Below are 12,777 nucleotides of genomic sequence, written 5' to 3' on the forward strand. Positions count from 1 at the left end.
AACAAGAATAAAATGTAATTTCAGTTTTCAGTAAGCGGTACAAAACCTTCAGACCCTGTATTCGCTAATCCATCTTTTAAAGAAGACACACAGCAGTGTTTGGTTAGCAAATATATTTTAATATATAATAATTATATTCATTTTAGCACAATGACAAAATGGCATAATTTCAGTTCAGTCTCTTAAATCATGACAAAAAGCCACACTTTAGAAGTACTCCTTGCTCCATGAAAGGGAAACCTTAGGAAAAATTTCTAACAGCATTAAGCCTATGGCAACCAACAGGGTTATCATGGAAGCTGAATGTGAAAATACAATGGCTGTAATAAGACTCATCACTCCATCATTAGGCTTAATGTCACACTTTCCGTCTGTTTTATTGTCACTGGCACAGAACTTCATCACCATCTCAAACCAAACTCAGTTGTGTGGATGATATCTAACAGGTGCACATCTACATGAACACATTACTTTAAGAGTGTTAAATATTAATGATCATGACAGACTGGATTGCTTCTATCTGCCACTTGTGACACCATCTGAGAACTTTGCACTTTATAACATAACAGACAAGCAGGCTGTGAGAGAAAACACCCCACTGATTGATTCAAATTAGTGATGCACAGGGAAACTCACAATTAGAGTTCGCAAATACACAATATCAATCTGAAAACACATTTCGGAAAAGTCTGATTGGAGATTATTTTTTCTATTTCAGATCACGGGAGAAGATTCTCAAAGACCTTTCAAGTGCCTTCTCTGCAAAAACCCCTCTAACCTACGATCCTCCATCCATCCTGCCTGAAAATATTACATAGCTACACACTTTGAATCATGCCAGAATAATGTTTTTAAGTTACATCCACTACAGGTACAATAAAAATATAATCACTTCAGAACCTCTGCACAATCTGTGATCTAGCCACAAACGATACTTGCAAATCAAGTGTTCACCACAAACATGAAAAATTACCACCATACAAAATCTATTTACCCCAGCTATCTGCAACTGAATCGAGTTGGCACTTTTACCTATGATGAAGAGCTTAATTTTATGTGCATTAAATGTAAACTTTAATCTTTACAAAAAAATTAAATAAATAAATATTCTGCTGTGCTACTTTCTAGAAATGTAAGTAATGTGGTTAAAAAACGTAAGCACAAACAGGAACGCCCAAACATCACACTTTATCATGACGTTCGAAAAGAGAAGGTAATGATGCTGCACTTCATCATCTCAAGTGATTGACCAGACATTCAGCATTCGAAACATCAAGACATTTAACTTCCCACTACAGCGTTCATGTGCAAAGCCTGCCACATTCAAAACAATACTCTGAAACTGGATGCAATGAAGTTTAGTTTACTTCTACAAATTTCACATCTGTATACATGACATGTGTTGCTTCCTAAAGCTTAAACCTAAATATGTTTTCCTTTCAGCAGCTACAAACCCCAAAACTATTCTTTACTACTTACGCTATCCAGCACTCTTTATATTACTTCATCCAAGAATCCTTTAATAATACACAGTTGTCTTCAAACATAAAATAACAAAAAGAAGAAACCAAACAGCTCTTTGTGAAACTAGAAGACGCACAGAACCATCTGTAAAAGGTTATTACAGTGCACACCTCATTAGTACAAGTTATTTTTGAATATAGAAATGTTTACTTTAAAATGCCTGGCTAGTAAGGGTAGCTGGCTTGCTAGCTAACAAAAGGCAGCCTTGTGCTCAATTATATTACAGTTTATCCTCATTTCAAGTTCAAATTTTTAATTCTTGGACTTCATTAGAGTAACTCTGCAAGATTCATAGTGTTTAACAAAATTATGAGGCCTTTTAATTTAGTTCTGGTCCTTTATACATATGTTTTTACAAGCTAACAGGAGCTAGCTAAATTGGCTAGCAGGTGTTGGGTCTTGTTTAACAACAATTATAGTTGTTAGTTTATCTTTAAAATGAAACACAGAGGTTCTGTAAAAACTAAAGTGAATGCTTATTGTTTAGATGATTGATCTAATAGTTCTTTCTTGGTACAAGTGACAACATGCCTTAAAGAAAAGGTCAAACTATGAAATCGGTGACTGCTCTCATCTTTTGTCATGATTTGGAAACTCTCTGAATAAAACCCGGTTTACAAGCAGTGAACACAAAACCTCTGATCAAACACAACACAACATGTAATATGTTACTTATCAGTAAATACAAGTAAATGAATATTTTCGTTGTTTTTTTTCTGTAAAACCATCACCCAAAGCTGAAAGAGCAAAAAATAAATGAAAAGACATGAATAAGAAATGAGTCGATACATGATTTGTTTTCAGTTAGTAAAACAAAATCAGGACATGTAAAAACAACAATATATAGGCATTAAATAAATTAATCAATTTAAAAACAAACACAGCGACATATATCCAAAATACATATTTACAACCAACTGAAATAAAAAAAACAAAAAAGGAAAAAGGAAAAGAAGTAAACACAATAAGGGAAAATATTGGAATGAATTTTAGTTGACTGTCAGCATTAACTTGCTAAATACCTCCATACAATGTCTGCCTCTTCATTAACTACTTCATCTATACTCATGTATTGGTTCAAATTGTGTATTCACCATAAATACAATAGTCCTATACTTTTGCAGCATTTATTGAGTTGATATGTACTTTCCAAATATCCAAATTTGACATCACCCATGGCTGATATGTTGATATATTATGTGCCAATGGCTACAGAGGAAAAAGCTAAGCTATTTCAAAAATATAATCTGCCCTACAATGACGTCAGAAGGGCTGTGCTAATACTGGATCTTAGATGAGTAGGAAACAAGAACTGGATGTAAAGAAAGATAGAAGAGGGAGAAGGGTTCAGCACAGCCACGTATTGTTGCAAACACTGAATATACACCCAAAGTGCATTAATTAAGCCTTTACCAAGACAATATCAGGCAGCTGAAACTTTTCCAAATGACTTTTTTTTTCCAAATACTTATAAACATTCACACAGTTACTAATGAAAATCTTGACAGGAAGTGAAGAAATAATAAAGAAAAGTCACATTGTCACACACATCTAAATTCACAAGCCGCTATTTCAAGAAGCATAAAAAAACAAAAACAAACAAAAACAAAACAAAACAGTTTAACGGCCCTAACCCTCCCTTGCTGATTTTTTGTATGATAGCAGAAACACGTGCAAAAATCTGCACTGTGTATTTGTTTTGTAAAATTATCAAAGCTCTTCACAGAAACTGGTAAGTAGCAGTTCATCATTAGGCCTGATCACATGTATCTTAACATTGGGAAGGACCATTACCCACAGGTCATAGCAGAAAGTACAACTGCCTCCCTTAAAGATGCAATGGTCCCACTTTGTGTTCAACAGGCTAAAGTGTAGGAGGGCAGCCACTGCTTCACTTGGGGTCTGGCCTAGTGCGGACCGGTCTAAACACTACAGAGGAAAAAAAAACCAAAAGTATTTTGATACTGTTTATATATGTGTTAAACACAAAAGACACTACTCTTAATACCCTGTAAATGTTCTTTTTTCACCCAATGCTCTGCTGGACATGATACAAACTTTGTACTAAGGGAAGTTAAAGTCTACACAATGCCCAGCCCTGCTGCCAAGTAAAGCTCCACCACATGTCAAAAACCAAAAGGCGGATAGCTAAAAACTAAACTACAAAATGGACCCAGTCTAAATATCACAAATGTGCTATATAACAGTATCAAAGTATTTACAGGGTAATTATTTCCTGCAACACTCTAAAAGCTTGATGTGGTCTGATTAACTGGATGTTTTTCCTTGAAAAAGAGCAGAACAAGAGTTATGCTGTAGAACTAGTCTGTAACGTTTTCTTACACAATTTCAAGCACGTTTTATTTCCTTCCCTGAAACTCATTTTTGCTTATTAAGTGCTATTCCATCCAGCAAACACATCATGCAAAATTCAAAGCAAGTGTATCAGGATCTTCTCAAACATCCTTGTCTGATTTAAAGAGTTCCTTTTTGGAAATTAGTGGTTTGCTGGGAGGATATGTTGTTGTGCAGAACTGTTGTACCGAGTTAAATGCATAGGATACAAATCAGTCCAACATTAAAATACATATCAAGCAATAGAAAAGGGGAACAAAAGAAATAAAAAGAAATTAAAGTTTTGGTCATTGGCACTGGGGTGGGTGTGGAGCATAGTGGCAAGGAAAAAAAGACACAGCAGGGCTTGGGTAAATAACTTGTCAAACATTAAAAGATTTTGATGTAGTTGCCTCAGTTTTTAAATCCTACAGCTTTGAGGGCAACAAAGACAAGTGCAGAAACAAACCACAGACATTCTGTACACACCAACACTGAAGTCCTTAGCAAATCTAAGATAAAAGTAGCACCACTCACTTTAAAAATAATGAAAGTGAGAGTCGCTTTGATTGACTTGATGTGCGTGCTGGCACTTGTATCCATTTCACACACTATCTCACAGTTGTGAAAAAATTTTGGGTAAACACAAATTCTGCTAAGGCTTCACTGCGGGGAGATAAGTTACACAGTGTTCTATAGAGCGGTTATAGTTTAGTTTCAACAGTCTTGCTAGCATTTGCGTTGGTACATGGCAGGAATGGCATAGTCACGTCATGAGCCGTTGTGTGCATTAGAGATCATTGTCACAATTATGCACAGGTGTTAAAGAACGAGTTTAAATATCACATGCACTTCTTTTTTTTTAACCAGAGGCAGTAACTTTTCTGTGCAACAAATATAATGGCCACAAAAAAGCCAAAAAAAAAAAAAAAAAAAAAAAAAAAATATATATATATATATATATATACATATATACATATATATTTATATATATATATATATATATATTTTTTTTATTTCATCACGCAATAACAAAAGTAAATATGATATCCAATATACTCTCTCAAAATATACTTCTGTATTCTCTAGTGTAGTCTAACATTCCTTTGCTCACAAACAAATACTAAATGTCTTGGAATTAGCTAAAATCTTGTTTAGTCTTTAAACACTCCAACACTGCACATACAGTGGAAATTGTCTGCTAAAGCTAGTTTCCTCAATAGAGCATAAACTGCAGGCAATTATATTACTTTTACTGTATTTTTTTGTAATATATTATTTGTATATTTACATCTCTAACTAGCTCTTACAAAAGACGTTTACTCTGGCCCCAGGACAAAACCAACCTACAAATGGGGAACTTCCTCAGAAGAGAAAAATGCTGTAAGCTTTCCAAACTAAATATCGTATCTAAATTCTTGCAATAAACTGAAGGCAAATATTGGCTTTTTTGTTTGTTTTTGGATGAAAATCATCTTTAAATACAGTATCTTCATCTAAAATACTAGACTTTTTTTGCTCTTGAGAAATTATAAATTTGTCTATGTAAGAGTAAAGGGAACACGTAAAATCTCTGAGGTGCAGACAGTCCTGTTGTTTAAATTTTATCTTAAAGTTTTGCTTTTGAATACAGCCACTTTAAGTGAGAACTGGAATCTTGATGAAATAAGTGACATACTGTATGGCGTACACGCACATTTTTCTGAGTTGGATAAGAAGGCTACTGCTAGGAGGGGTCAGTGTAGCTTAGCTAATCCTTGCTAGCAGGGGTTAACTTAGGGTGTGTCCCAAACCGCGCACTTCTATACTTCGAACACTACATTTAAGTGCTTAGTGCGCTGACACAGAAATTTCAGTAAAAACTCAGTGCACTGAAAGTACCCGGATGCTGCCCTAAACTCGGCCAAAAATCTAGTGCGAAACGATGGACACTACACGCACTAAACGGACGCCATCTTGCTGACGTAGCGGAAGGGGAGGGACTTTCAACCAGTTTTCAGAGCCGGCAGCCACCGACTCAGCGGTACCGAAGCATGCGGAGAGTATTTTCAACTGTTGTAAGTATGAAGATATTTGATCAAAATTCTAATATAAACTGCAGCATGTTTCTTATCTCTTCTATCCCTAATGACAGTTATGGATCTGATCATTTGTTGGAGGTTGCAGTAAAGTTAGCAACGTAAATGTTAGCAGTTTTATAGCCGATTTCGCGGATCTAGATGGGCTATAAGTGTTAAAAAAGATTAATGCTATAGGTTCCGTATGTTTATTCATTATTGTTGAACCTCCAGATTAAGCACTGCGGGGTCTCTGGCGTAAACGAAATGGTCCTTAATCTGAAAACTGATTAGGAAACACCGCTGGTTTAGAGAACCGGCCCGTTTCGTTGGTACCGCTGACGAAGCCGTAGCTGATTGTACATCACTTTAGATAAGCGTCTGCAAAGTAACCATAAAGTACATATATATAATAATGTTTGCTTTTATATAACCTTCCATTCTGTGTTCACCGTAGGTCACTGTGGCATCAAACTACCGAGCCAGCAGTGGCACTGAGGCATTTATCACCTGCGGGCTAGGACGCTGCTGTGGAGAAGAGGAGGCAGCAAGAGAGAAATGATTTAATTAAAATTTTAAATAAAATGTTTTCTGCATCTCCGTTTTAGCGTCATTACTGCATTTCATATTTTGAATGATGATTTCTAGTATAATCGGTTTCCTGTTGCCAGACGTGAACGGTATCAGTGTAAACAGCAATGAAAACAGATGTATAATGTAAAGTACTTTAATTCAGTTAAGATATCTTTGCTTATTTAAAAGCTGTTTTAGCATAAAAGTATGACATGCAAACACGTATGTTGATGTGATTTTGGATTTTGGAAGAAAAAAAAAGTATATTAACGGAGCGGCGCCGCTAAGCTGGTACGTCACTACCGGTAAGTGCAAAACGTTAGTGCTCAATTTGGATCAGGACTTACCCACGATAGTGTGCACTACAGAAGGTAGTGCTTAGTGCGCACTACGCACTACCTTCCAGTGCACTCATTTAAGTGCGCGGTTTGAGACACACTCTTAGTTAAACTAACTGCTAGCAAAGGTTAACTTAGCTTAGCTTACTGCTGCTAGTAGCAGGGGTTAACCTAGCTAATGCTGTTAGCAGAGTTTAACTTAGCTTAGCTTATTATAGAGACTAAAAACAATACAACATAACTTCCTGTTTGCAGTCCTTATGCTAATGCTAACCCTCTGCTAGTAGCCAGGTGTGAGTTTAACTATTCTTTTTACATGACAAACACAAAGTTTGATATTTAGGCAGCCAGCCTTACACCCTCATAGAAATTAGACAATGCAGTAAGAGTAAGATTTAATTTATTTTCACCAGATTAAATCTTTAAAATGTATCTTTTTAAAACTGTTTCTATGATCAAAACTATGAGATATTTTAGTTTTGGCTTATGTTCAAGCAAGTAGTTTAATAATCAGAACACTAGTTTTGATTTTCTTTTTGGCTATTTTGCACAAATAGTAAATTTGACAAAAAAAAAACAAAAAAAAAAACAAAAAGAAAAAAACTATCAAAACAACAAACAAAAACAACAAACTTTTAAGTACTAATGAATTGTGTTTGTCACAGTTATATGTCGTTGCTCATACAGTGTGTATACATCTAAATGGCATCTATTGTTACGTATAATTTTTTGTCCAGAAAATATGACATTTCATTTTGTTTTGCTTGGAGACAGGGTTTAAAGTTTCTGCTTCTTCATGGGTTGTATGCCTTTGTGTTAACTTAAAACAATCCTATGACATGCAAACTCATCCTGAACTGACCCACTCAGTGTCTGTTTTGGGGGTAGATTTTGTCTTTCACACATGTCGGTCCAAATCCAGATTTGTAGTGTCCTTGCTTTGTCTTGTTACTTTCCATCTCCCCTCAGCTTGGTATGAAGCCATGATCATATTGGTTTTTTTTGAAGGTGGCCGACTGCATGGTCCTCTGTCGGGATGTGTGAACCTGGGGAGTGAAGTAGGGGAGGCAGGGCAGTAAGATGTGTGTGTGAGGGTGCAGTGTGGTTGTGGTGTGGGGACTAACAAGGTTGGTCAGCAATGGTTGGTTGTTTGGTTAATTTGAGTGGTGAAATCAAAGTGCAAAGATCAAGGCTGGGGGACCTCACACTTTTTTAGGGGGAGGGGCCAACTTAATGATCTCATCTTCAGATGGCTGGCGGATGATGTCTATTGATTTCCAAGTGTAGTGCGTTGGGGAGATGGAGAGGGAGAGAAAGAGAAATTCAATGAGAAACCAGAATTTAAACAGCATATCACATCCTTATTTAGCATTTTTACCCTTTAATCTCTGATTTAGTTACTATGATACTTTGCTAAGCCTGCTCATTGGCCCTTCATTGGCAAACAAACATGACCTGATAACCCAGCTGCAAGAAAGGAGTTTATGGCTTAGATGGAGAGAATTATGTTTGCTGGTATGAGGAAGCATCACTTTGGAAAAGCAGTGATCTGTCAAAGTGATCCTAGTTTAATGTGTTATCATCATGATAAACACAAACAAGATCAGCTAACTTTGCTGATTAATGTACAACCTGGATTTAAAGTGAGTCAATGGCTTTGTTTGTTCATTTTATAATACCTTGTTTGGCATCTAAGCAACCCTGTTGTGTACATATGTTAAAGTTGGACATACTGTGTATGGTACTTATGCTGCTGGATCTAAACGTGGGATCTGACATATATGCCAGCTGATGAGCTATTTAAATGTTGTACAGAAACTGCCTCCTTGGCATGCTGCCCTTTGTGTTGGTGTCCTTTAAAATGCAGACGATCCAAGGATGAAAAAGGTTGTCAAACATGTATCATGGACCAGGTTAGGTGGGCTCAGTATGTGTATCTGTAGAAATGCCAGCAATATGGGTGAACTTGTACTACTATGAAATTCTACAGTTGTTTTAGATTTTGAAAAAGTCCTCTCTACATTTTTGTGTAGCTTTTAACTTAGCTTGCCCATCAGGAAACCTTGAATGTGAGACACAAACTTCATAAATATTTCAAACAAGAAAGAACCCTAATCCTTTAAAACATTCAGCCTTTTTAATGTAATGTTAAATATTAGAATATGTACCCTTTCTTTGAACAAAAATATTTACACAATAAACCTCTTTTCAGTTAAACACTCACATGAAGATAATGTCTCTATTTAGCCAGAAGAGGACAGCTAATGACCACATTTGGAAAACCAAATGTCTTTTATCCTGTAACCCAGCTCTTCTTGTGCCTTAATCTTTTCAACTAGAGTAGCATCCATCGGGGCCATTACCAGTTAAATATATGTGGGAGCTGCACCATCCAGCTATTGCTATTTCTTTTTTGTTATTCTGCCATATAAGCCTAAAAAGATCTTTGTAACAACATAAATATCTGACAGTAAATTCAGGTTTACCACAGATGAAAAAATAGGTCCCTTAACAAATGTTTGTTTGTTCATAACTCATCACGCACACTCGTCTGGGAACATTGTAGGAATTAAAAACCCCTTCAAAATGCCTTGATGAAATCAATTTCTGGATTATAGGCGAGGAGAGGGGAGCAGTGGAGGCATAATTAGATAAATAAGATGAGCTTAGGTGCGTCAGTCAAAGTTAATTCTTACCAGTGTCTCTCATTCTTGAATTAACTGATGGATATTTCTAACCTCACAGGGTTTGTTACCTTTATATTTCTTAGCAGAGGGAATGCGCGTGAGCTTGGTGTCAATCTCATCGTCCTCAGATATTTTGAGCACAGTGGTGCGATACTCGATCACCCTCGTCAGCAGGTCCGGTCGTCGTGAAATCTCAAAGATGTGCTCGATGTACGACAGGTTATCTGCATCATAAGACAGTTTGACTATAATAATATCGGACAAGTCATGTTTTGGCAAACCAAGACAAACCAGGAAATTCTAAAACTTAAGTCATGTGATTTTAGTTGTGCCTCTCACCTTGGGCCAGCTTGTCGTTCTTCTCCAGGTAGCTGAACCACTCTTTGGAGGAGGTGATGTTGTTGCTCTGGTCTTCAGGAATGTCCTCCTTGCAGGCTGATTTGAGCTGCTCCAAATCCTCATTGGTGATGTTTTCAGACAGGTCGCTGAGCAGAGAGCTGTACTCCGCCATGGTCTGTTCAAAAACAGAGAAAAGAGAATAGATTTAAGTTTTAATGGTGTTCACGTGGATGAGATAAAAGAAATAAAGAGCAGCGACTGAAAACATCCTAAAGTTATGGAGCTGCTCAGTGCACCACAGCCCACCTACTTCCCAGACTCCACAGTGGAAAACTATTGGGCAAGCTTAGCTAATGACCATAGCATACTGAGAATGTGGGATGGAAAAGCACAAAGTTACAGACATTTCTTCTTTTTGTGAGCTCACTTTATGATGTTTTGGTTATATTAAAGGAAGCCAGTGGAGTACGGCCAAAACTGCTGCTATATTGTCACGTCAACATTCCCTTTTAAAACACATTAGAATCCCTGATATGAGTAAGCATCCTCAAAATAGACTTTGATCAAGAGCAACATGAGCCAAGAAGAGGAAAAAAAGACAGCTGAAATAGGTTTTTATCAGGTCTAAGTTGAGGTAAAAACCTTTGTGGCTCTCTGTCTCCCTCTAGTGGACTGATTGGACTTCTGCACCACATTCAGAGCCATTTTGTGTACAAGACTGCTAAATTTGTAGTTTACTGTGACAAAAGTTCTCTGGCCTTTGTAAAGCCTTTTGCATTGAATTGTTGCTGTCTTGCGCCATTATATATATTCATTCATTCATTATCTTGACCGCTTATTCCATTACGGGTCGCGGGTGAGCTGGAGCCTATCCCAGCATTTTAACAGCCGAGAGGCAGGGTACACCCTGGACAGGTTACCAATCTGTCGCAGCAATATCATTATATATATATATATCATCTTCAAACCAGAGAATCCGACTCATTTTCTCTACAATCATGACTTTTAAAAAGAAGACTCTTCTAACAAATCACTTAAGGTTTCAGAATGTAAAATATATTCTTAATTTATTTTCACATTTGCTTAAAAATTGACTTTAAAGAGAAGATTTTAAGCCACTTAACTGTCTCGAACTTGTACGTAAAAATTTTGGCCAAATTTTAAGATTCTGACCTGAAATAGGAGCAGTGGTTGAAAGTGTCAGTATACAAGCATATAACGGTTAGAAATCAGGCTAACATTAAAAAAATATTCTTTACAGGCTTGAAAGGTTAACATTATTCTTATAAAGGAGGAATGCTTTCTGTGTGTGTGTGTGTGTGTGTGTGTGTGTGTGTGTATGTGTGTGTGTGTGTGCATTGGCATGAAAGTTGCTGTTCAGAAGCAAGCAGCTGGTAAATAGAAAAAGCCCACAGAGGATCGGAGCTAGAAAAACAGTGATTCAGACACGTTGTCAGGCTGTTGCTCTGGTTAGCTGTCACAAAGAAAGAAACAACAAGGTAAACCAAGCTTTTACACATCAGATCATAGCTCATTTTTTGCTTTTTAACACATGTAAATCAAACTGTTCACACAAACCTTAACGCACAGATGACTGCTTGTTCAGATCAGACAGAAAAAAGCTGCAAGTCTCATTATCTACACATAACTGTCTCTTTTATGTCATGGTGCAATTTCACATTTTTAATCATTAATCATTCATTGTTCTAAGTGAAAATCTGTTTCCAACCATTTCTTCCTGGTGCAGATGCAACATCTGTCCACTACGTATTTTGCAGCCCATTGCTGTGGATTGCAATTTGTTAGCTGAGCATAGAAGATGTTTCTGCCCCTGTTGTTAGTCAGAACGTAGCATTTCATTTTGGACTTTTGTTACCCTGAACCTGCACATAGGGTTCAGGAAAAAAAGTTAAATAAATAAATAAAAACAATTAAAAAGGCATTTCCCCCCAACATCTGAGCAAAAAGAACTCAACCAATCAAGTCAGCTACTGGATTTACCACAGTCCTGGTGAGATTCCCCCGTCCTTTGTTGGGTTATATGAGGGGCATGTTAGTGTTGTGGAGAGAGTAGCATTTGAACTGGAAGGGGTCTCGCTCTGGATCACTTCAACAACACCGGAGACAAGCTGCAGACCACATCTTAGTTATTTACTCCACATGAGCTTCTTGATTTAAACAAACATTTTCAATCACATCAAACCTCAACCCTACCCCACCGCCTACCCCATTCCCTGGCATACATGAAGCTGGCGAGTGACTGCCGCTGTTTGCAGTGCATCATAGGCACTGGCACGGAGCTCTGTCTGCCTCTGATCCTCTCAGTCTCGTCACAGATAAACACGGTGTACAGAGAGCCCAGTAGAGCTCTGTGGTGAGTGCGTGACCTATATAACAGAGCTGTTTGTTCCCCACGGTGACCACCAGAGGGCCCCCTTTTGCTGCAAAGCAGCAGAAACTGTTTTTTGTTTGTTTGTTTTTAAATAAAGCATTAGCTTCTCATTGTGTGGCTTTACTAAATCGTCTTCTCACAGGGGAATATGGACAGGAAGATTCACTCATTCTTGCAAAAAAAAAAAAAAAAAGTAGTTTATAAAACCACAGATTAGCTGCCAACTGCTGCTAAATGCTGTTCAGACAAAGATGTGAAGACCAGGGTGACTGCCCAAGACGCTGATTTAGGGTCAGAGTTTTAGTTTTTAGTTTGTTTGGCTGATCCAGAATGTCAGCCTCAGGGTGAAAGTGCAATGTGATGGAGGACTTTTGCTATGCTTGTATGTGTGTAAGAGAGAATGTGTGTTGTTTCTGTCTTAAATGTCACATTCATGTCCTCTGTTACCAGACCAACCTGCTCAATCAACACAGAGGTTTGCTTTGGACAGGGCAACATGGCAACATGCACCTTAACTACGCCTCATACAACTG

General features: G+C 37.3%; 1 protein-coding gene across 1 annotated transcript; it reads right to left on the reverse strand.

Annotated features, from left to right (window-relative positions):
• Positions 1–6,934: 6,934 nt before the first annotated feature.
• On the reverse strand, positions 6,935–12,157 carry LOC121640756 (astrocytic phosphoprotein PEA-15). Its single transcript, XM_041986619.1, has 4 exons — positions 12,084–12,157; positions 9,853–10,029; positions 9,582–9,737; positions 6,935–8,093 (listed from the first exon to the last, which is right to left on the reverse strand). Exons 1-4 carry the CDS (start codon positions 12,091–12,093, stop codon positions 8,029–8,031), a joined length of 408 nt encoding a protein of 135 aa, XP_041842553.1. The 5' UTR covers positions 12,094–12,157; the 3' UTR covers positions 6,935–8,028.
• Between the last annotated feature and the right edge of the window lie 620 nt (positions 12,158–12,777).

This window comes from Melanotaenia boesemani, chromosome 5 (genome assembly GCF_017639745.1).
Source record: "Melanotaenia boesemani isolate fMelBoe1 chromosome 5, fMelBoe1.pri, whole genome shotgun sequence".
NCBI lineage: Eukaryota > Metazoa > Chordata > Actinopteri > Atheriniformes > Melanotaeniidae > Melanotaenia > Melanotaenia boesemani.